Consider the following 25,932-nt stretch of genomic DNA (forward strand, 5'->3'; position numbering starts at 1 on the left):
GAGACAGGGTTGTAGCCTCTCCCCGATGTTATTCAATCTGTATATTGAGCAAGCAGTAAAGGAAACAAAAGAAAAATTTGGAGTAGGTATTAAAATCCATGGAGAAGAAATAAAAACTTTGAGGTTTGCCAATGACATTGTAATTCTGTCAGAGACAGCAAAGGACTTGGAAGAGCAGTTGAACGGAATGGACACTGTCTTGAAAGGTGGATATAAGATGAACATCAACAAAAGCAAAACGATGATAATGGAATGTAGTCGGGTGATACTGAGGGAATTAGATTAGGAAATGAGACACTGAAAGTTGTAGATGAGTTTTGCTATTTCGGGAGCAAAATAACTAATGATGATCGAAGTATCGAGGATATAAAATGTAGACTAGCTATGGCGAGGTAAGCGTTTCTGAAGAAGAGAAATTTGTTAACATCGAGTATAGATTTAAGTGTCAGGAAGTCGTTTCTGAAAGTATTTGTATGGAGTGTAGCCATGTATGGAAGTGAAACATGGACGATAACTAGTTTGGACAAGAAGAGAATAGAAGCTTTCGAAATGTGGTGCTACAGAAGAATGCTGAAGATAAGGTGGGTAGATCACGTAACTAATGAGGAGGTATTGAATAGGATTGGGGAGAAGAGAAGTTTGTGGCACAATTTGACTAGAGGAAGGGATCGGTTGGTAGGACATGTCCTGAGGCATCAAGGGATCACAAATTTAGCATTGGAGGGCAGCGTGGAGGGTAAAAATCGTAGAGGGAGACCAAGAGATGAATACACTAAGCAGATTCAGAAGGATGTAGGTTGCAGTAGGTACTGGGAGATGAAGGAGCTTGCACGGGATAGGTTGGCATGGAGAGCTGCATCAAACCAGTCACAGGACTGAAGACCACAACAACAACAACAACAGTTGCCATTGTAAAGAAACATGCTAAGAATAAGTTGCAGACATAGAATTACAGTGGGTGCAGAAGAAGTCAGCAGCACTAAAGGATACAGTGATTTCAGCGGACACATTGATATTACAATGAGCAAACCACATCATTAAAAGACCAGGTGATAAATGAAACCGACCAAGTCATAATTAATGCTCCTAGAAGAATGTGTATAAAAGGTGAGAAAGATTTGTAGATGTCTTTGTGTTCAAAAGGGAAAGTTCCCACCTTCCTTGTAATAGATGTTTATCATCGACCTAGTTTGTTGGGGAAAACTTCCTTATTTGACAATAACAACTATCACACTCCTCCTTTATGTCCTTTGGCATTTCTTTGTTACTGTTCACTTTTCTCCATGTATTACTTCTGTTTTTGTGAAGTTTCTTCCATTTTTACCTAATCTAAGGTTGTTCATTTATTTCATATGCCATTGAAAACAGTTTTGCACTATTTTCAGGTTATATGTCCACTTTTTGTCAACTATGGAGTTACCCCCTCCCCCACCTCCATTTCCTCTTCCTTTTTTCCCCGTACCTCTTCATATTCCCAGGCTTTTGATTGTTTTGATGCGGCCCACCACTACATCCTCTCCTGTGGCTCATTTCTCCATCTCTTTGATCAGACCACCTAGTCTTGCTACTCCTTTCTAAATGTATTTGCACACATTTCATTTACATTTCCGCCATTAAGGGTAATGCCTTAACATTCACATCTATCTTCTAAATTTTTTATGGACTGTTGCCACTGAAGCTGAGACTATGATTCTACCATGGATGGCGAATGCTGCCACTGGCCCACTATGTGCGCTTCTGTCACTACCTCTTACATGATTCCAGTCTAATCACACAGTCCATGTCCAACCCAAGGGACTGAAGCCTGCCAACGAATTTGTGGTAATGTAGTTTACCACTTCTCTTGCCTGATCAGGCCATGGGAGGTTGATCAGGCCATGGGAGGTATTTCATTTCCCTCCAGCCCTCCTAGAATATCATGTGAATCACTCTGAGCAAGCACCCTACGTCCATTATTTTTTCTGGAGACACGCCCTCCAGATTAAGACAACCGCATCTACATACATAGTCCGCAAGCCACCATATTGTGTGTGGCGGAGGGTACCTTGTACCAGTACTAATCATTTCCTTTCCTGTTGCACATGCAAATGATGCAAGGGAAAAACAACTTTCTATGTGCTTCTGTATGAGTCCTAGTATCTCATATCTTCTCTTTGTGATCTTTATGGAAAATGTCCATTGGCAGTGACAAATGCTTGTTCTGAAAATTTGTTCAATAGTGATTCATGAAAAGAGTGTTGTCTTTCCATCAGCGATTCCCATTTGAATTCTCAAAGCATCTCCATAGTGCTAATGTGTTGATCGAACCTGCTGATAACAAATCTAGCAATACGCCCCTGAAATGAATTTAATTGTTTCAATGTCTTCCTTTAATCTGACCCGGTGGGGGTCCCAGATACTCCAGCAGTACTCTTAAATGGGTTGTACCAGTATTGTCTACCGTATTTACTCAAATATAAGCCACACTTTTTTTCCGGTTTTTGTAATCCAAAAAACCGCCTGCGGCTTAGAATCGAGTGCAAAGTAAGCAGAAGTTCTGTAAAATGTTGGTAGGTGCTGCCACAGCTAACTTCTGCTGTCAAATATATGTAGCGCTACACAGGCATGCTTTGCAGGCGCCAAAACCTCTGCGTCAGTAAATAAATTTAAAGAAAGGTGGAAGACGAGCTTTTTTCTCCGCCCCGAGTTTCGACCACTGCATTTTCATACATTATCCAACGAAGTAAATACAAAATTCGTATTGTTCATCTTCGAATGTAGCAGCATTTCAGTGTACTACGAAAATCCGACTGGCAAGCCTGTTTGGTATGTTTGTTTGTCAATATGGGAAACTCTATGTTCTGAATTTTTTCCTACCTGTGAGAAGAGATGGTTGCTAATAGGGAGTTTTATGAATTGTGAATCACATGCAGTATTCTCTTCACCATAAGAATAATACGAATATAAACATTTTGCCATGTATTCTTTTGTGTTTGCTGCTATCTCATTTAAATCCTGTCTGCCTAATAAACTACGAAACTAGAGTGAGGCAACAGCAAACATGACATATCATGTCATGTTTATATTCATATTATTCTTATGCCTGATAGTGATACTGTCAGAAATGAAGCACGGCAATTGACTACATTTTTAAATCTAAGATGACTCTAATTTCTGTCTGCAAAGATTTCAAATTGAGAAAAATTTTCACTAATTGTTCAGAACATCTTCTATCATACGCAGTCTATTATTTGGTTCTTGTTGATCATTATCACAGAAAGCAGCAGTGTAAGTAACAACAAATACCAGTCTGTTGCCATTGTTTCGCTAATGAGACGAGTCCTCTCTCTCTCTCTCTCTTTCTCTCTCTCTCTCTCTCTCTCTCTCTCTCTCTCTCTCTCTTTTATTGTAAGCGGCGGTAGCATGCACATAACAAAGCCCTGTCGCGAGCTGCGACAGGCAGTAAACACTCATTATCAGAATGCGACAAACAACGCATGACACAGTATAGTAATCCATTTTCAGCTTAGAGGGACGTAAACACCTATAACAAAGAGAACGGCACTTATCAGATCAAAGAAAAATAAGCAATCTATTCAAATTAGACGAAGCACGTGAAAAAAAAGGGTACCCGTATAAATACGGACGGAACGCCTGACGCATTGGCTACCTGGGAAAGCTTAACTGCTAAGCTTACAACTTGAACCAAACTACTGTAGCTGTATTGTCATTCATTCGACCTAAATTGTGTCTCATATTATAATGGACCAACTTTGTTTCGATTTGGAGGTGCGGCCTAAAACTTTTCTCTCCCCTTGAATTTAGAGTCTCAAATTTCAGGTGCAGCTTAGATTCGAGTGCGGCTTAGATTCGAGTAAATACGTTATGTGGTCCCATTTATAGGTGAGCTACAGTTTCCTAGAAACCTACCAATAAATTAAGTTCACCATTCACCTACACTACTAGTGGTCTTCCATGATCATTTATTTCATATTGCTTTGCAGTGTTATGCCTGAATATTTAATCAACATGACTGTGTCAAGCATAACACCACTAATGCTGAATCTGAATATTACAAGGTTGTTGTTCATACACATCTGCATAAACTTGATTTTTTTCTGCATTTAGAGCAAGCTGCGATTCATCACACCAGATAGAAATTGTTTCTAAATCATCCTGCATCCTTCTACAATCCCTCGACAATAAAATGTACTCGTATACTACAGCATCATCAGCAAACAGTCACAGATTGCTCTTGCTCTGTCCTCCCAATTGTAAATGAGTGATCTTATCACACTTTCCTGGGGCACTGCAGGACAACTATAGTCTTCTATTACTTAAGAAGTCTTCAACCCTCTCCCCTATATTTCTGGACCTTCATTAATAGTCTGCAGGCTCTTCCTTTCGTGTCCCAATCTCCTATGAGTAGCATGTACACCCACTGTCTTCATTTATTGAATATATTCCAATCCTTGTCTTCACCCACAGCTTTTGCCTCCGTTGCTCCCTCTTGTACCAATGTCTTAACACATGTCGTATCATCATATACCTTCTTCTAGTTAATGTTTTCCGCATATTCATTTAGTTACGTATTCTCTGGAAAACCATTTCGTCTCTTATATCATCAGTTCAAAATAACTTACATTATTCTATAGCACCATATCTTGAACACTTTAGTTCTTTTCTTTTGCAGTTTTCCTTCAGTGCATGGATCTCATCCGTACAATACTATGCTCAAATATTCTCAGAAATTTCTTCCTGAAATTAAGGCATATAGTTGATGCCGGCTGTCTTCTGTTGGCCAGAAATACCCTCTTTCCCTGTGCTAGCCTGTTTTTTGTGTGCTCCTTTCTTCATCTGCCATGTGTTACTTTGCTTCCAAGATAGCAGATTTTCTTCGTTTCATGTACCGTGTGAACCACATTTTTTATGTTTCACCACTGAAAAATTGTTTCTCTATGGGGCAGTGTTTTTTAATTTTACATCAGTTATCATTTCCACTTGTTCAGCAATAAGATAAGGATGTCCAATGTTTTCGCTTACTTTAGGCTGAATGTTGTTTACTTTTGCCTGCCCTACTTTTATATTCTATACCACAAATTCTTGAACTGTGTTTCATTTAAGTGATAGAGCAGATTGTGTATTGTGTATTATATTTAGAATCCCTTTCTCACACTGTGTTACATTTTGGTTCATTTCGAATCCAGCTTTCTGCACTCCGCCTCTTCTATAAAATCTACTTGTATAGGGGCTTTTCCTGTGTTTCAGTCTGATTTCCTTGCTGAGCAAGAACTGTCTCTTTGTGATTGGTTTATCAAGAATAATACACAATTTTACTTTTTCAACTGTAAACTTGTTTATTTTTTCCACCGTCTTTTAAGCATATTTGACAGTCACTTCCTCAATATTAGCAATCTTTTTATTCTGTTCCAACAGTTTTTTGTTGTTGTTTATGAACTAATCTTTAAAAAGTCATTAATCAACTTATTCTTTTCTTTAGAAGTTTTTAAAGTATGTTTCAGCCAATTTTTTGTCATTGTCTTTGACTAATTCCAATACAACGTCCCGAAGCCTCTGAATTAGGTATTACTTCTCCTCCTTACTCTCTTCTTTTATAATGCACAGTAATTCACATGACAAAATCTTCTCCAGTGTACCCACACTAATTTCATCTTCACTATCTGCTCTCCTTGCATCATAAATGTCACATTTTCCTTTGAACTTTTAGTTCGTTCAGTCCTTTCTCCCTCTCAATTCAAGTGAGACTACTCTAACTTGCCTTCCTTCACTTCCTCATGGGAAACATGACTTTACAAATTATACTCTCTATAAATGTAAAGATGTCACAACTGTTAACTGATATGGTGTATTTATTATTGCTGCGTGCTGCAACTTTTTATTAGCTCTCATCCCCCCCCCCCCTCCCTCCCCTCCCCAAAGGTGAAGCAGTGAGAGGTGTAGTACATGTTCCAGTTTCAATCTGCCCTGTTTGCCTGGTAAAGGAATCTTGCTTGCTTTCGTGCCTGTCTTCCAGCTGTGCTACGTTTCATAGCAGTTTATTTTGTATGCTTCCATTGTAATGTTCAGAAGTTAATGAAAAGTCTTCTTGTACCCAACCATCATGAGCAAGCCAAGTATAATATATATTCATTTTGAGATATTGTAGGCCAGAAAATTGTGGATTTTATTTGCCCCTTTTTTTTTCTGTTTGGCATTTTTCAAGCTTGCTTATTTATTTAGTGTCAGATGTGAACAGTTTTCCCTGCAACTTCACCCTCTTTCGACTAGTACTGGCTATTCTCAATTTGAACTATCATCAGGTGACCTCTAATACATGTTTTTTGTAGTAAACAGATCCATCTCTGAAAATAGAGATCCTTTGCAACGAAGAAACTGAAGATGACTGTCATACTGCAATGCCAACTAAAGAAAGGTTAAAGAAGTCTTGTTTCTGTAACTTAAATGTGTTTCAGCCAAATATGACCACAGGCATACCAGTTTAATTACTTTTTCCATGACATGTATTCCAGGTTCACTGAAGTCATTCTAAGTTACCAAAATTGGTCATTGTAGTTTCCCCAAATGCATTTTTAACTAACATGAAATTTATTTTGTAATGTCACTTTATTGTGTTAATCTAAAAACAAACTGAAAGAAGGTTTTCATTCACTAGGTTGCACAGTGTCAGAATTTTTATTTGCTTTACATTTTTCACCATATTTTCCAGGCATCAGGTTCTTATGGGTGAGTTTTAGGTTACCTTTTTTATAAGTATTTGCATGCAATGTGTCTGTACCTTTAGTTATGAGACTCCTGTTAGTATACAGATGCAGGAATGAAATTACTTTCTGGAATGTATGTCGGACTCAGCACAAAATATTGTTTATTTAAGCACCTTATATTCTGTATTGCCTTAATCATAATCATTAGCAAATGAATATTTCATTTTGCAGGAAAGATTTAAATATTTACCAAATGTTCCTCAATTCTTCAGAAATTAATTATTTAAATTAAACCAAATCCTCCTAAAATGTGTTTCACTAATTTACCAAGCACAAGTAATTGAAAATGGTTTATAAATAATAATAAATGTCATGAGAGAAGATTAAAATCTAAAATTGTGTCCTCAAATTAAAATTAATGATGTATATATCACATATCAAAGAAAAACCCTCTCCATAAAATTGCAATACATAAAACTGCACACTCGAATACAAAATGTCAATTCACATTTTCTTGTTTATAGCTTCTTGTAAATTCTGATGCATTATAGCTAACTGTATTCTTGATACACCAATGAAAATAATCAATTTTTGAAAATATAATGTAACTGGATAAAAAAAAATCTAGTCTCCAAGTGGCGGCAGAAGAGCACACATAAAAGGTATTACTGTATGCAAGCTTTCACACCAGTGGCTCCATCTATCATGAGGCTTGAAGGGGAAGGAAGAGGGCTGAAGGAAAATGACTGGTGAGGTTTAGGAAAAGGGGTAGAGTTCGGAAAAGACCCCAAGAATATATATTGACATTGGGGGCTGCACCAGACATGATTCGAATACCTGGGTGATATTGACGCTACCATAGAGCTTCAAGATGGATTGGGTAGGGTAATATCAATATTACCCCATCTTCCAATATTAAGCTCTCAGGTTTTCAAATCTCGTTCAGTGCGGCCCCCGACAATCAGTATTTTCTTCTTATCCTGTATGGCACGTCTCCCATGACCCTGGGTTCTGGACAACTTTTCCAAATCTGCCCCTTTTCCTAAACCGCACAAGTCCTTTTCCTTCACCCCTTTTCCTTCCCCTTCAACCCTCATACCAGAAGAAGGAGCCACTTGTTCCAAAAGCTTGCATACAATAATACCTAAAACACTATGTGATCAAAAGTATCCGTACACCCCCAAAAACAAACATTTTTCATATTAAGTGCATTGTGCTACCGCCTATCGCCAGGTACACATTATCAGCGGCCTCAGTAGTCATTAAACTTCATGAGAGAGCAGAATGGGGCACACCGCGGAACTCAGATTTCTTGGGTAGCTCAGTTGGTAGAGCACTTGCCCGTGAAAGGCAATGGTCCCAAGTTCGAGTCTCGGTCCAGCACACAGTTTTAATCTGCCAGGAAGTTTCATATCAGCACACACGCTGCTGCAGAGTAATAATTCACATTCTGTAACCTACAGTGTTGGTTTACACAATTCTTCCCCGCCTTATACACTTCTTTAAAGAAGCCTACTTTTTTCTGAGATTATTTCTGAAATCAGTGAAAGTATTTTAAATCTGTCTTGTGTCTCCATGGAAATGCGTATTCTGTCATAAGTGTGTTTTGTTTTATTGAAATAAAATAACATCAGTGGTCTTAATGAAACACACATACCATTTGGCTTGCTTTCTCCATCTAAAAACAGTTCATTACAAAAGATGTTGATGTTACTACGTAAGATTTTTGCTCATATCAGGAAACACCATCTGCTTGCCAATTTTTTATAGATATTTCCTTGTCTGTATTATTGTTTCTTGTACTGTAGCTGCAAAGACAGATTGTCAACTTATGTCTTAACTTACTGTTGATATCTCAAAATTTTTCAGGGAAAAATACTAAAACTTGTCTGGAAATCAGGGAAATATCAGGGAATTCCACTTGGGTAAACTTGTGGCAACCCTGTTAACAGTACTACTGTCCTGCTTTGTAATAAATGTAATTTTGGCAATGTCTTCAATGAGTAACATCTGCAGTTCGTGAACAATCTTGCAGTTTTGTGCAGTCAGGAGATGCTGAGCACATCAATACATATTTATTCAAACATCAAGTCTGAATTTATGTAGCGTATTGTGACAGTCATATAATGCATGTTCTTATGATTTTATGTCCAAAAATCAACTGTACTTGGACAGATACCAGCGTAAATTGTGTGCACTATGTTGGAGAGCAGTTTGCAGTGCGCTATATCAACTTATGTTTAGATTTGCGTAACTGCTGTCACTGGAGAAGGCATATGTTGCATATGGTGTTTTAACATCCACGAAGCCCCCCCCCCCTCCCCCCTCTTTTTTTTCCCAATCAGTGTTTGCCCTGTGTTCAGGAAGCCTTCTCCCTTTATACTGCTAAATGGCTCCAAGTCCGTAGCACACATTTCCACACACTTTCCAGCCACTAAGTCCTTGTGAGACACCTTCTGATTTATTTGAAGTTCCCTCATAAACACATGAAAGCTTTTCCCATACTGGACTTGAACACTATTTCATGACTAACATATTTTCCCACAAGTCGTAATTTCTCCATACTCTCCTTTCAGTTTGGTTTGTTCTTTTATCTGCTCCCACCATTACGATAACTGAGCTGCAGTGAATGTTGCTACCTTGGATTAATAGCACAAACTGTTGTCAGGTGCAGCAGAATGAACGGGTCCTATTAACTTGCCAGCTTGTTGGAAACCCATGTGGGGCTGCTTTAACCACTGTGTATTAGTGCTCATGTATTTTTGGGTTTCCATGCGACAGGTTAAGCTGCTTTAATGGTTGTGGCAGAGATAGGGGCAAGCAGGCTGGAAGGAGAAGTTGTATACCACTGGATGGAATTGATAGAGGATATGCAACATCTCAGGAGCATCTTGAACTTTGGATGTCCAAACACACGCTACCATGCAATCATCGCTGTGTAGTTGGTCTCTGCATGCTGTCCACATGCTGCCTCTCGCCATGTGGATGTGTGACTACCATTGTCACAACCATCATGTTGCCATTATTCGGCCTCTTTCTTGCATCAGCTTCACAGTATATTGCTTGTAGAACATAATTTTCAAAATTTTTGAATTATTCTGCAATATGCACTTTCAGATGTTCTGACTGTCATACATAAGCCATACTTTTGCCTTTTCTGATCCACAGGTGTGTATTAAAATATTTTTTAAAATCATTAATGCTAACAAAAACAAAAGCATTTCACGATGTAGAGATACCACATTATTACAATCCCTCACACCTAGTCCGTAATATTACTCTTTAGGTGTAGGCACTTCGCCTGTGAGCGTTGACCTTGGTCTCATATGGATTTACAGGGAAAAACTGTTTCATTGAGTGGTAGAAAGTGAAGTTAGCTCGTCCTTTCGGTAATCCCATAAGCAAACATTTAGACCTCCTTCTGCCTGCTCCATGTTCTAGTTCGTGCTGATGATGCTTCTTGTACTTGCTTGCACTATCTTGTAAAGTAATAAAGGATGTTTTCTGACAGGATTGTGAGTAGCTACCATTACATCAAAAACTGTTAAGGAATCTCGTTATAATTTATATTAAATAAACATAGTGACATAGCAATAATACACTTCTTTTTTTTCTTTTTCTTTTTCTTCTTTTAACATAACTGACTCATAAAGGTTACCTCCCTCACTACTGTGTTCAGCCAAACTTCAAATCTACTACATTGTCTTAGTGCCACAATTATGGACAATGATTGAGACACTTCCCTCAGACATTTTCTGTATCGAAAATCAGTTTTTAATGTTTAGGGAAGTTCTTGTAGAATGTAAACACTTCAGGATTGAAGGAGACCACACACACAAAATCAGAAACACTGAGTTGCTGTTAGGCACACACAAAAGAGAGAGAACACTCTTGATTAGGAAGAGTAAAGCCTGCGTGCAACTCGCACGCGTGCGCGCGCGCGCGCGCGCGCGCGCGCGCGCGCACACACACACACACACACACACACACACACACACACACACACATATATATATGTTCTTACATTATGTATGCTCTTACATGATGCTGGCTAGACTAATAGTGCCTTTTTTTCGAAGCTAATATTCCGGCATTTGCCTTAAGCAATTTAGGGGAATGGTTATTACTCCATTGTGGACTTCCCATTGTTTGCTTGAGAGGTATTGTAATATCTGGAAAAAGTGGTAACCTTTGTAAGCACATTGTGAAACTACAAGTGAAAAATCATCTTATTGCTTGCATTTAATGCATATTTTTCATGAAATAAACATTGTTTTTACCTCATTTTTGTGCGAGTGCATTACTACATCTACAAACATTTCTTATTAATTGTTCCACATATTAAAGACATTCATGATACATTACATATTCAGCACTGGGAAAGTGAAGGAAACTTTGATTACATACACTCATGCTCATAAATTAAGGATAATGCTGATACATGGTGAAACAACACTCTGGTGGTTGGATGCGGGTTTAAATCACCTCGGGGTATGACCAATGCGGTGCATTTAACCTGCGGTCGGCGCATGGTGGTGCTGGCAATAGTCCACATACGTATGGTGCAGCGAGTAAGTGTGCATAAGTTTTCAGACATGCCAATGGTGACTGTGTGTTGAAAATGGCTCAAAGAACACATATTGATGACGTTATGAGGGGTAGAATACTAGGGCGACTGGAGGCTGGTCGTGCCACAGAGTATGATCTCAAGATTATGGCAACGATTCCAGCAGACAGGAAACGTGTCCAGGCACTACAGCATGGGACGTCCAGAGTGTACAACACCACAAGAAGACTGATATCTCACCATCAGTGTCCACAGACGGCGACGGAGTACTGCAGGTAGCCTTGCTCGGGACTTTACCGCAGCCACTGGAACAGTTGTCTCCAGACACATGGTCTACAGACGACTGAACAGGCATGGTTTATTCACCCAGAGACCTGCAAGGTGCATTCCACTGACCCCTGGTCACCGGAGAGCCCATAAAGCCTGGTGTCAAGAACACAGTACATGGTCATTGGAACAGTGGTCCCAGGTTATGTTCACAAGCGAGTCCAGGTATAGTCTGAAGAGTGATTCTCGCTGGGTTTTCATCTGTTGTGAACCACATACCAACCCCTTAATGTCCTTGAAAGTGACCTTTATGGAGGTCATGGTTTGATGGTGTGGGGTGGGATTATGATTGGTGCATGTACACCCCTGCATGTCTTTTGACAGAGGAACTGTAACAGGTCAGGTGTATCGGGATGTCATTTTGCACCAGTATGTCCGCCTTTTCAGGGGGGCAGTGGGTCCCACCTTCCTCCTGATGGATGACGACGCACGGCCCCACCGAGCTGCCATCGTGGAGGAGTACCGTGAAACAGAAGATATCAGGTGAATGGAGTGGCTTGCCTGTTCTCAAGACCTAAACCCCATTGAGCACATCTGGGATGCTCTCTGTCGACATATTGCTGTATGTCTTCAAACCCCTAGGACACTTCAGGAGCTCGAACAGGCACTGGTGCAAGAATGCGAGGCTATACCCCACCAGCTGCTCGACCACTTGATCCAGAGTATGCCAACCCGTTGTGCAGCCTGTGTACATGTGCATGGTGATCAATCCCATATTGATGTCAGGGTACATGCACAGGAAACGGGCGTTTTGTAGCACATGTGTTTCGGGACAGTTTTCTCAACTTATCACCAATACCATGGACTTATAGATCTGTGTTGTGTGTGTTCCCTACGTGCCTATGCTATTAGCACGAGTTTTGTGTAGTGCCACATTGTGTGGCACCACATTCTGCAATTATCCTTAATTTATGATCATGAGTGTAGGTGAATGTCGCTTTCCTGAATGAATTTCTTAGCAAACAAGAGTAACAAAAGAGTTAGAAAAGAAATTCTCTGTTGTAGGAAAATATTTTAATAAAAGGTACTGGTGACTTAAATGGTCTTTTCTGAAAATTCTTAGTTGTCATGGAGCAGTTCTACTCTTACACAATGTCAATGTGAATAAAATAAATTTGGGTCTAGACTGAAGTGTACAGGTAAATAATTGTTTCTTACATTATTCATTAAAGAAAAATAAGAGAAACGAGGACTGTCTGAGCAATATTTATTCACTGCCACACATGGGCAGTGGCTTGCAGAGTTAAAATGTAATGTAACTGCCGAGGGAGAGTGTCATAATTGACTAAATATGTTTCTGCTGTAATGAACTAACTTTTCCACCCACTGTACTCTTATCAGAAATGAGTTCTTCACGTTCTTGCAGACAGTACACTTATGTAATAAATAAAAACCATGCACTGCTGGTTCTGAGGACAGGAGTTCTGCCCTAAGGCTGGAGTGCCCTCACTTGTAGATGTCTGTGTATCAGACCTAACCTTCCTAGCCTCCAAGGTTTATTGATGGTAGCTTCATGATCTGGACACAGGGCGAAGACACTTGTCCTCATTCCTTCACATTTTCATCACTCTCTTCCCCCAACATTTTCATGTGGTCCTTTTCAACTCAATATGCCACTTTCCTGGATGTTGACCTCCTACTCTCTGATGGCACCATCCACATCTCTGACAGTACTAAAACCACCAACCACAAACAGTACCTGCATTTAAATGGCTGTCATCCCCTCCACACAAAAAATTGCTCATATACAGCTTGGATATCCAGGGATGGTGTACCTGCAGTGACGTGAACTCCCTTGCCCAATATGCAGAAGGTCTCATGAGGGCCTTCACAGACTGGTGCTACCCCACAAACCTAGCCTGCAAACAGATTACCCGTGTGTGAACCTCACACACCCCTAATCCTTTCACCACCTTCAAGAATCAGCCACAACAGAGCACCCCTCTCGTCGCCAGGTATCACCGTGGACCGGAAAAACTGAATCATATCCTTCGCAAGGGCTTTGATTATCTGTCATCATGCCCTGAAATGAGGGACATCCTATGCAAAATCCTTCCCCCTCCTCCTAAAGCATGTTCCTTTACCACCCAACGTACACAACACCCTGGTCGCATCTCTATGCCACTCCCAATTCCTTGCCACATGGATCATATCCTTGTAGAACTCCTAGGTGCCAGCCATCACTGTCGTACCCTACCCTGTCGGGCAGAGCTACCTGTGAATGCAGCATGTTACATACCAAATCTACTGCAATCACTGCACTGCTTTTTATGTCGGTATGACAACCAACCAGTTGTCCACGACAATGAACAGTCACTACTGAATGTGGCCAATAATTAAGTTGATAATCCAATGGCACATCTTGCAGCTGCAGCTTTGCTGAACCGGAATCCTGGCATTGCACATCCCAGAACTTTTGTACTATAATTAGACTTGGTCATGTAATTATCAGCTTTTCTGAAGCACCACAACTCAAAAGCTTCTATTCGTTTCTTGTCTGAACTGTTTATCATGTACGTTTCACTTCAATACAAGGCTGCACTCCAGACAAATATGTTATCAGGAAAATCTTCGTAGCATTTAAATTTATATTCACTGTTACCAAATTTCTCTTCTCCAGAAATGTTTGTCTTGCTATGAGCAGTCTTCATTTCCTATCTTCTCTACTTTGGCCATTGTCACTTTTTTCATTACTCTAATGTCAAAACTTGTCCACTAATTTTGGTATCTCATTACCCTTGTGTTTCTTTTGTTATCTTTTCAAAGCATTAATTCCATTTGTCTGATCTTCCTGGCCCTCTGCTGTCTCTGGCAGAATTACAATGTTACTGTCGAACCTCAAAGTTTTAATTTCTTATCCCGAAACTTTTTATTGTCTTTACTAGTTCCTCCTTAGTTTGCTTCATCACCTACTCAGTATACAGACTGAATAATGTGTGGGATTGGTGATAACAATCATTAGTTGTTTTGCTCCCTAAAGAGCAAAACCTGTGTACTACTATTAGTATCTCGTTTGCTAATGTAATTCTCTCTCTATCACCTTATTTGATTTGACTACATGCCATTACCCTTGTTTTACTTCTGTTGTTGCTGATCTTATCTCTTCTCAAGATGCCATCCATTCCATTTCAACTGCTCTTCCAAGTCCTTTGCTGACGTACAGAATTATTTTGTCATTGGCAAGCCATAAAGATTTTATTTACTCTCCCTGAACTTCTTTACTTCTTTGTCCCAATTTTTCTCTGGTGTACCAGTTGAGTGACATTGGGGATGGACTACAACTCTGTCCAACTCCCATCTCGACCACTGCTTCGCCTTTGTATCCTTTAATACTTATGACTGCAGTCTGGTTTCTGTACAAACTGTATAAATTTTTTCTGCTCCTGTATTTTGTCTCCTCTACCTTCAGAGTTTGAAGGAATGTAATCTATTCAACATTGACAAAAGCTTTCTCTGACAGGGTGTACCACATAAAACCAGTACGTCTCATGCCCGAGTATCAAGGAGCGGTGAACTAATTAAAAAATAATTGATAGTAGTAATGTTAAAGACATGTAGTTACCTGCTTTATAAGAGATGCTGGAAGTTGTGGCCATGGGCATCCAGGCCATGTCGCAAGTAATCCAACGAAAGATGAGTTACTGGTACACACAGTATCCCGGTTTTATGTGTGACACCCAGTACAAACATAGGTTTGCCTTCCCTTAACCTGCGTTGTAAGGTAAGTTGTATGATCAGCATTGCCTTGCATGTTCCTACATTTTTCCGGAAGCCAAACTGATCTTCAGTGATGTCAGCTTCTACTTGCTTTTCCATTCATCTGTAGATAACTCGTGTAAGTATTCAGCAACTGTGACTAATTGAACTGATACTCTACAGCTACATGGCTACTCTGCAATTTACCCTTAAGTTCCTGACACAGGGTTCTTTGAATCACCTTCAGACAATTTCTCTACTGTTCCATTCTAACAGCATGTGGGGAAAATGAACACTTAAATCTTTCCGTATGGGCTCTGATTTCCCTTATTTTATTATTATGCTAATTTCTCTCTATGTATGTCAGAGGAGAAAGTTGATGGTTGAAATTTCATGAAAACCTCTCCCCACAACACGAGCATTTGTTCTAACTATTGCCACTCCAGTTTACTTATCATATCTGTGACAGTCTCTCCCCTATTTCGTGATAATACAAAATGAGCTGAACTTTTTCAATGTCCTCCGCCAAACCTTTCAGGTAAGGATCCCGTACAGCACAGCAATACCCTAGCAGAGGAACGATAAGTGTGGTGTAGGCAGTCTCTGTAGTCCTGTTGCATCTTCTAAGTGTTCTGCCAATAAAATACATTTTGTGGTTGGCCTTCGGCACAACATTATCAATGTGATCATTCCAATTTGAGTTGTTCACAATTGTAGTTTCTAGGTTTTTAATTGAATTTACAGCCCTTATATTTGTGTGATTTATCATTTAACTGAAATTTAAGGGATTTGTTTTAGTTCTGATATAAGTGACCTCACACTTTTCCTTATTCAGAGATAATTGCCACTGTTCACATCACGCCTACATCATTTTCAAATTAGTTTTGGACTTGTAGTGACTTTACTACACGGTGAATTGACAGCATCAGCTGCAAAAAATCTAAGAGGGCTGCTCAGATTGTCTCCTAAATTGTTTATATGAGAACACTTGAGGACCTATAATGCTTCCTTGAGGGAATGTCAGATATCACTTCTGGTTCACTCAATGAATTTTAGTCGATTGCTACGTACTGTGGCCTTCCTGATAGGAAATCACAAACCCAATAACACAACTGAAATAAAACTCAATAGACACGCAATTTGATAGAGGAATGATGTCAAAAGCTTTTTGGAAATCTAGAAATATGGAATCAATTTGAGTTTCCATGCCAATAGCACTCATTACTTCATGTGAATAAAGAGCTAGTTGTGTTTCACAATAACAGCATTTTCTGAATCCATGCTGACAGTGTGACAATAGACACATCCATTCAAGGTATTCATAATGTTCGAACTCAGTGTATGTTCCAAAATCCTACTGCTAATGGATGTCAGTGATAGGGGTCTTTAATTACTCATTTTTCTTTTTAGAATGTTGGTGTGACCTGTGCCAATTTACAGTCCTTATGTCTGTTAATATTCACACCTGTCAGCACCAGCCTTCTTTGGAATTGAAATTATTACATTTTTCTTTAAGTCTGAGGATATTTCAGTTGTCTCATATTTTGCACACCAGGTGGAATAGTTTTGTCATTATAGGCACTCCCAAAGATATCAATAATGCGGAGGGAACATCGTCTTCTCTAGGGGCCTTTTTTGGACGTAGATCTCTTGGTGCTCAGTCTAATTCTTCCCATAGTATCTTCTTCATCCAACTCCTCTTCTCTTTCAGCAACATTGTCTTCAGGTTCCTTTCTCTTGTGGAGCCCTTCTGTGTATTCCTTCCACCTTTCAGCTTTTCCTCCTCTGCTCAGTACTGGTTTTCCATCTGAGCTCCTGATATTCATACAGTTGCTTCTCTTTTCTCCAAAGGCCTCTTTAATTTTCATGTATGTAGTATGTATCTTCCCCCCTAGTTAAACATGCTTCACCATCTTACATTTTCCCTACGGCTTTTCTTTCTTAGCCAAATTGTACATTTTGCCTGTGTCATTTTTTATAAACCTGTATTCTATTTCACCTGATTCATTTGCTACATTTTTATATTTTGTCCTTTTGTCCATTAAATTCAACCTCTCCTGTGTTATCAAAGGATTTCTGTTAGGCCTTTTTTTCTACCTATTTCATCCTCTGCCACCTTCACTGTTTAATCTCTCAATCTTAAATGGTTAATTCGACTTCTGGTGTATTCCCTTGTCCTTTTTCTGTCTAACATTGACTAACACTTCCTCTTAAACCTCAATAATCTCTGGTTCTTTCGCATTATCCACATACCATCTCCTTAATTTCCTGCCTTTTTGCAGTTTCTTGGGTTTTAACTTACAGTTCATAACCAATAAATTGTAGGATGAAGTTGTAATAGGATGTGTAGATGAAACATGTATGGATGAGCAAGAGAAGCCCTCAACTCCACAAAGAATAGGAAAACTACTGCTATAGATAGGATAAATCCTGAACTGCTAAAATATAGAGGCACCCTACTAGAAAAGGCTACAACATTTATTTAATATGTTTTGGAGAAATGGAACTTTTCTGCAAGCATGGTCACAAGCAAACAATTGCGAGGACTGTGAAGGAATCAGCTCACTGGACACCACACACAAAGCTGATGAAATAATAGCATACACAAGATTAATGGTTATAGCTGTGAGTTTATTAAGTGAAGAACAAATGAGATTTCAGAGGGGTAAGTTGACAACAGATGCAGAATTTATAATAAACAAATAATAAAATACGAAGTATACAGTAGTAGGGAAACCCATTTAAGAGTCATTGATTTTATTCAGGCCTTCGATGATGTTGATAGAAGAAAACTGAGGAGTTTTATGAGGAAAAGGGGAGACCCACAATACCTAGTGTATGTTTCAAATAATCTACAAAACTAGGGCTGTAATTTTAGATGTAAATGGTACTCTTAACATGGGCTATAACCACAAACAAAGGAGCTAGACAGGAATAGAGCATTTCACCCACACTTTTTAACATTTAATCAGATGATGGCATCTGGAAATGGAAAAGAGATTTTTAGCAGGTTAATTAAGACATTATTGTTTGTAGGTGACCTACAAGGGGGAATACATGTCTTATAGAAGGTTTAAAGCGTACAGTTTGATGCTTTCAGAAAGGAAGACAAAATCAATGTGTTTTAAAGGAGAACATCCTGTAAGGCCAAAACTTGTAATTAACAGTAGAATAATAGAGCAAACCAACCTTTTTTAACTACTTGTTTTGTGATGTTATATATGAGTATGATGAAGACTAGAAATTAAGATTCTTTGGGAATAGATGTGGAACAATAAATAGGTGAAAAAAGGGAAAGGAACAAGATGGAAATTTTACAAGCCAATGCAGTTCCAATGCTTGCTTATAGATGTGAATGGTGGGTTAAAAATAACTGCCAAAAATGGTCATAGAAGCAACAGGGATGAGCTATCTAAGAGCAGTAAAGGGATGCACAAGAACGATAGATTTCAATATTAGAAAATTAAGGAATAACTTACTGTATTTCAATTTTGTTTGTGTGGCCATACTCCACAGCAAGCATAGAAATATTTGGCACCAATAAAAGGCAGTTTTATTTACAAAACAAGTATTACTTTATTTCATATCCTAAATAAAATAGGAGAAAGGATTGAATGAGAAAAGATTTCCTCTCCAGATAACAAGTTTTAAGCCAGTCAGGAGAAGAGGTTGAGGGAGACCAAGGAAGGAATGGGTACCATAATAGTCAAAAAGAAAAGAAAGGAAAAAAAAACCTAAAATAGTTGAACTGGTAGTTGTGATAAATTATAGTCAGCATCCGTATGTGCCTGTGGAAATGTCTTACAGTTTAAAATCTGGTTTCAAAATCTCTCCTTTACTGTAATACAGTCAATATGAAACCTTCCAGTGTCCCAGGTCTCTTTCCCTCCAGTCCCTATTTTTTTACCTTCCTTTTTTTATGGAATTCCCTGTGGATTTTTATTTTCTTATTTGTTATTAGACCTACTTCCACATTGCATTTATTTGATTTTGTAGTCAGGTGACCAGAATTCCTCTTTCTTTTGCCTGACACCAGAGTTCACTAATTCCCACTGTGTGTAACTTTAACATATCCATTTTGTTTTTTAAATTTTTTAACCTGCCTACTTAATTCCACACTCTGACCCACAGAATACTAGTTGTTTTCCTGTTGGCAATATCTTGCTGAGTAGTCTCTACCTAGATATCCTCAGAATATTTTACCCAAGGGGATATCATCAACATTGAGCCATACACGAGAGCTGCCTGTCCTCAGGAAAAATCATATCTGTAATTTCCTCATGTTTTCAGCTGTTGACAGTACCAGCACAGCAAGGCCTTGTTGGCTAATGTTACAAGGTTTGATCAGTAGATTCTCCAGACCGTAGCGCCTGCAACTACTGAAAACACTGCTACCCATCTTCATTAACTACATGTTTGTCTGGCGTTTCCAGATATAACCCTCCATTGCGGTTGCCCCTATGGTACGACTATCTGTATCATTGAGGCATTTAGGCCACCTCACCTCAGCAAGTCCATGGTTTGTGTGACGGGAAGGAAACTGTGTTATATGGCTGCTATTACCTTTCTCGATAGGGTAATTCATTCCTTTCTTTTAAGGAAAAGGTCAAATTGTAGATTTATACAGTAAAATGTTGCTGTAAACTGTGAGAAACAATGGGAGAAGTTTTCCTATGTTCTCTTATGTTTCAGCAACACTCCTGTGTTCTGGTTTTTAATAACTGTTTGTTTTCCATGGCAGCGCTATTTTCCAAATATTACTTGTGTGAGGAAAGACATGGGAGAGTTGTATCTACTTTACTTATTAGTGAACAGCAAGAAATGTAATTAAGAATGGGCCAGGCTATACATAGAAAATAACTATATGCCAGACCATGCTCTTCTATCTGTAACTCATAATTTTGTTGCAGCTATTATCATCAATGTTAAATGCTGCTTATGTTTTTAAATCGTATACAATATTTTTAATTGCAGACTCCTTATGAGAACAGGATGTACAGCCTGAAAATTGAATGTGGAGCGAGGTATCCTGACGAATGCCCTAGTGCCAGGTTTATTTCAAGAATAAATATGACCTGTGTCAATAGTACGAATGGTGTGGTAAGAAACACTTTATTTTTTATGAAAGAAATCATAATTTTTAGTTGTTAATGTGACAGATTTTATAGAATGAAGTGCTGGTGAATGAAAAATGTCAAAGTGAATGAACTTGAGGCCTCTGTGGAATGAGTTCAGAGTAAATATGTTGCTTTTTAATTTGCTTTGTTGGTTACCAATTTCCTTGCTGTTCTGTCTGTAATGTGACCTCATAATTTTTGAATTATTGTCATTTTCACCAAATCAAGTTATCAAGCTGCAGCATCAAATTTTGTAGGTTGACAGTAGAGCAGTTCCTGTGCTTGCTCGCTGGCAGCGAGATTATACAATCAAGACTGTCCTTCAAGAGCTACGCAGGATTATGACACTAAAGGAAAACATGAAGCTATCACAGCCTCCAGAGGGCAGTTCGTATTAGCAAATGGCTATTGCTGTGAAGGCAAACTGCAAGTATTTTGTGGATGGAGAGGAGAAAAGGGTGATGTTAATAATATTAAATATTCACACCAGTCCAGAAGAAACCTGCATTACATTATTTCAGTATGTTGAATGTGAACTGCTGTAAAGATGTTGCATAAGTGAATAGCGAGCACTGTGAAATGCTGATATTTCTTAGCAAGTTTGTAATTCTGTGTAAAAAACAAAAAAGCAAAACAAAAAAGAAAGTGTTGGGCCTTCGTATATTTTTCTTGGTGTTATTTACCTCATTAAATTTTGCTGTAAATGAGATTAAACCCATTTAGAGTTCAGAAATCCCCACGCAGTCTCCAGTTGCAAGTGAAGCCTGGCCTACTGTCCAAGATTGAAAAGAGATCTGTTAACTTTATAGTCTTTGGAAGTATTATGTGATACACTGGCTTGTCGTGTTTACTTTTCTATATTTGATTATGCAGCAATATCAGGACACCTTTTTTATAGTACTTAGATTTATTATAATTAGATATGAATAACATTTCTGATACTCTGTCTTAAATATGTACACATACTCCAAGTAAGAATGGATTTGTTTGTTGGAATTGTCACCAGTTGCTTTGCAGCTGCACTATGACTGAAAAATAAATATATATTGAACGTGGACTTGAACTTCAATGTTAAACTGTTACACTTAACCATTTTGTTCTCTTGGCAAATGAGATTCATGTGCATAGTAGTTAAAAACCAGGCTGCTATAATTGTTTTAACTCCAAAGCAAAAATTGTTATGTTAATTGTGAAATGTAATAGTTACAGGAATGATTGCTTGCCAGTGGACTCTATCGGATATATGTAAGGCTCATTTCCTCACTGCAGAATATAAATACAGCCTTTCTTAATTGTAATAGGTTGTGACTGTGGTTATTGTGCTATTTCTTTTAAAGAATGTAATAAACACTTGCATGGCCCCACTACTTTGTTTCAGCAAGGTTTTTGTATGTAGAATGAAAATTGATGAAGTTCTCTGTGTCATCACTATTGGAAGAAGGAAAATAAAAATGTTGTTTTCCATACAAATGCAATACTTATTTTCATAATGAATAAGTCTGTGTCTGATAACTGAAGACGACATTTTATTAAAATTGTAAATCTTCTCCAATTTCTTTATTGCTTTAAATTAGCATGGCAGAAGATTTTGTTTAAAGGTTCAAGGAGAGCTAGCTAGTTGCATTATGTGATCTGTCACCTTTGCTTGTTCAGTAATGTAATTGTTTTCGTTGTTGCATTAAAGTAAGCTAGTTGTGCAAATACTTCAAACTTTTCTTGTCTTTTGATTGCTGACTTTGTTTTATTACTTGCAAGAAAATATCGGAATGAAAGGAGGAGAGAAACAATAAGAAGGGATAACTTGAAGGGTGTGAAACTCATCACACACACACACACACACACACACACACACACACACACTCAGAGCTACATTGCCCTGGATGACAACATGTTACTGAGGCATCAGCTCAGCTGGGATGAGGTGGAGTTTACAAGAGGACACAGGAGATGAGGGATTGGGAGGGAAGATGCAACTGATGGCTAGGAGGGAGAGGAAGAAGTGAATGCAACGGAAATGCAGTACCACCTTGTTGCAGGCCGGAAGTGTTGCATATTGCACACAGGGACACAAGAGAAGGAGAAGGAGAGGTGATAGTTATATTGTAGTACCAGTGCAGTTTCTCCTCATAGAATTAGTGTCTCTCTCAACTTAGAAATCCACTAATCTGGTTATTTTATGCTAGTGGTATGTTATTTCATCCGTGAGACGACATCGTGAAACTACCAAAATGGCTGCTGGATGCAACACTGTATCCCATTCCAGATATGGCAGCCTCATACTTCTCAACTAAACATTTTTTATTGTTCTGCAGTAAATGAGTTTGTGAACTCCTTTGGTAGTTGTCTGAGGTGTAGTGTTTCCTGGTTGTGCCTTTTTGCAAAGACTTATTAATTAGGTTGATGGAGGAATGACCAGTCATCTTGTATAAGGCAGATGGATTTTAAAATGTTGGGAGATAGAGAGAAATAGTTATGGCAGCAAAGGGTCAAATAGGCAGAAACACAAGGCCTAGTAAAAGAGATAGTGAATTTAATATTAATAACATACAAATGAAGCAAACAAAATGGAGTATACACTATGTGATCAAAAGTATCTGGACACCCCAAAACATACATTTTTTCATATTAGATGCATTGTGCTGCCACCTATTGCCAGGTACTCCATATCAGTGACCTCAGTAGTCATTAAACATCGTGAGAGAGCAGAATGGGGAACTCAGGGACTTCGAATGTGGTCACAAGATTGGGTGTCACTTGTCTCATACGTCTCCACACGAGATTTCCACACTCCTAAACAGTCAAGTGGGGGGTGCCCCCAGGGATCAATGTTGGGGCCACTCATGTTGCTTGTTTACCCTGTGTGATCAAAAGTGTCCGGACACCTGGCTAAAAATGACTTAAAAGTTCGTGGTGCCCTCCATTGGTAATGCTGGAATTCTATATGGTATTGGCCCACTCTTAGCCTTGATGACAGCTTCCACTCTTCTAGGCATATGTTCCATCAGGTGCTGAAAGATTTCTTGGGGAATGGCAATCCATTCATCATAGAGTGCTGCACTGAGGAGAGGTGTCGATGAGGCCTGGCACGAGGTCGGCGTTCCAAAATATCCCCGAGGTATTCTATAGGATTCAGGTCAGGACTCTGTGCAGGCCAGTCCATTACAGGGGTGTTATTGTCGTGTAACCACTCCGCCACAGGCTGTGCATTATGAACAGGTGCTCCATCGTATTTAAAGATGCAGTCCCCATCCCCGAATTGCTCTTCAACAGTGGGAAGCAAGATAGTGCTTAAAACATCAATGTAGGCCTGCGCTGTGATAGTGCCATGCAAAACAACAAGGGGTGCAAGCCCCCTCCATGAAAAACATGACCACGCCATAATACCACCATCTCCGAACGTTACTGTTGGCACTACAGATGCTGGCAGGTGACGTTCACTGTACATTCGCCACACCCACAGCCTGCCATCGGATCGCCATATTGTGTACCATGGTTCGTCTCTCCACACAATGTCCAATGTTTACGCTCCTTACACCAAGTAAGGCGTCATTTGGCATTTACTGGTGTGAAGAGTGGCTTATGAGCAGCAGCTCAACCATGAAATCCAAGTTTTCTCACCTCCCGCCTAACTCTCATAGTACTTGCAGTGGATCCTGTTGCAGTTTTGAATTCCTGTGTGATGGTCTGGATAGATGTCTACCTTTTACATATTACAACCCTGTTCAACTGTGGGCTGTCTCTGCCAGTCAACATACGCGGTTGGCCTGTACGCTTTTGTGCTGTACATGTCCGTTCACATTTCCACTTCACTATCACATCAGAAACAGTGGATCTAGGGATGTTTAGGAGTGTGGAAATCTCACGGACAGATGTATGACACAAGTGACACCCAATCACCTGACCACATTCGATGTCTGTGAGTTTCGCAGAGTGCCCCATTCTCTCTCTCACGATGTCTAATGACTACTGAGGTCACTGATATGGAGTACCTGGCAGTAGGTGGTAGCACAATGCATATAATATGAAAAACGTATTTTTGGGGGTGTCCAGATACTTTTGATCACATAGTGTATATAAATGATGTGCCCTCTAGTATTATGGGTAACTCTAAAATATTTATGTTTGCTGATGACACTAATTCGGTAGTAAAGGATGTTGTGTGCAACATTGGCTCAGTTTCAAATAGTGCAGTTCATGACCAGTTCGTGGCTTGTAGAAAATAAACTAATGCTAAGTCACAGTAAGACTCTAACACACAATTCAACAAAACTTGACTTTTTTTAATTTCACAGAATGGGCATATGATTAGTGAAACTAAACTGTTCAAATTTCTAGGTGTTCAGATAGATAATAAACTGTCGTGGAAAGCCCATGTTCAGGATCTTGTTCAAAGACTTAATGCTGCCTTTTTACTACTCTACTATTCGAACGGTATCTGAAGTGAGTGATCGTTCCACACCGAAATTAGTCTACTTTGCTTATTTTCATTCACTTATGTCGTATGGTATTATATTTTGGGGTAATTGTTCCCATTCTAAAAGGATGTTTTTGGCTAAAAAACGGGCAATAAGTGGTGTAAGTTCTCGAACCTCTTGTCGACCCCTGTTCACGAGTTTGGGTATTTTGACATTGGCCTCTCAATATATATATTTCTTACTGTCATTTCCTGTTAACAATATTAGCTTATTCCCAAGAATAAGCATCTTTCACTCAGTTAATACTTGGCATAAATCAAACCTGCATTTCCTTTGGACTTCCTTAACTCTTGTGCAAAAGGGTGTGCAGTGTGTGCAGTATACTGCTGCTTCCATTTTCAGTAAGCTACCACTGGAATTCAAAAATCTTAGCAGTAATCCACGCCCTTTCGAATTGAAACTGAAGAGTTTCCTCATGGGTCACTCATTCTTTTCTGTCGAAGAGTTCCTCGAAACATTAAGCTGATTCTTGTTGTATTGTTGATTGCGTTTACTTAAACTTATGGCTTGACTTATTTCGGGATTATAAACATTTTATTTTTATCTGTTATTACTTTTGTGTTTTAATTTCATGTACTGACATGTTCCGTGACCATGGAGATTTGCTCCTCAGTTTGTTCCTATGGAACTTGACGTGTAATTAAAAAAAAATAAATAAATAAATAAAAAAAAAGCTTATCGCCGTGCTGCTCCAAAGCATTTTGTTTTGTACTTACGTGTCAGGTTTTAAGGCACCCACCTGACACACATACTTCTTGAATAGTAGGTGCTGAGTGACTATTTCATGCACCTAGGATTGCAATATCTGCGGAAAGTGACTGCCGATCTCCCTAATCGTGAAGTAACAGTTGTCCAGGATGCTCTGCCACTCCAGCTCAACCAGGTGATCATTGATAAGGGACAGTGGCTCACTGCACTCTTAATCATGGATACTTTCATGACCTTTAGAAAAAAGCCTACACCAGTAACACACACTCTTTTTGCTCATGATGATCTGTCCTTAGACCTGACCGAGTTGACGATGAATTTCAGTGGATACTGTGTTTTGT

At 39.1% G+C, this 25,932-nt stretch overlaps 1 protein-coding gene across 1 annotated transcript in view; it reads left to right on the top strand.

Moving 5' to 3' along the window:
- Positions 1-22,111, top strand: part of LOC124787680 (ubiquitin-conjugating enzyme E2 variant 2) — a 61,630-nt gene extending 39,519 nt beyond the window's left edge. The window contains exons 3-4 of the mRNA XM_047254500.1: positions 20,266-20,391; positions 20,666-22,111. Of these exons, the coding sequence (XP_047110456.1) occupies positions 20,266-20,391; positions 20,666-20,806 (267 nt within the window). The 3' untranslated portion in view covers positions 20,807-22,111. The remainder of the gene's footprint in view (positions 1-20,265; positions 20,392-20,665) is intronic.
- Positions 22,112-25,932: the final 3,821 nt, after the last annotated feature.

The sequence above is a fragment of the Schistocerca piceifrons genome, chromosome 3, assembly GCF_021461385.2.
Source record: "Schistocerca piceifrons isolate TAMUIC-IGC-003096 chromosome 3, iqSchPice1.1, whole genome shotgun sequence".
Classification (NCBI taxonomy): domain Eukaryota; kingdom Metazoa; phylum Arthropoda; class Insecta; order Orthoptera; family Acrididae; genus Schistocerca; species Schistocerca piceifrons.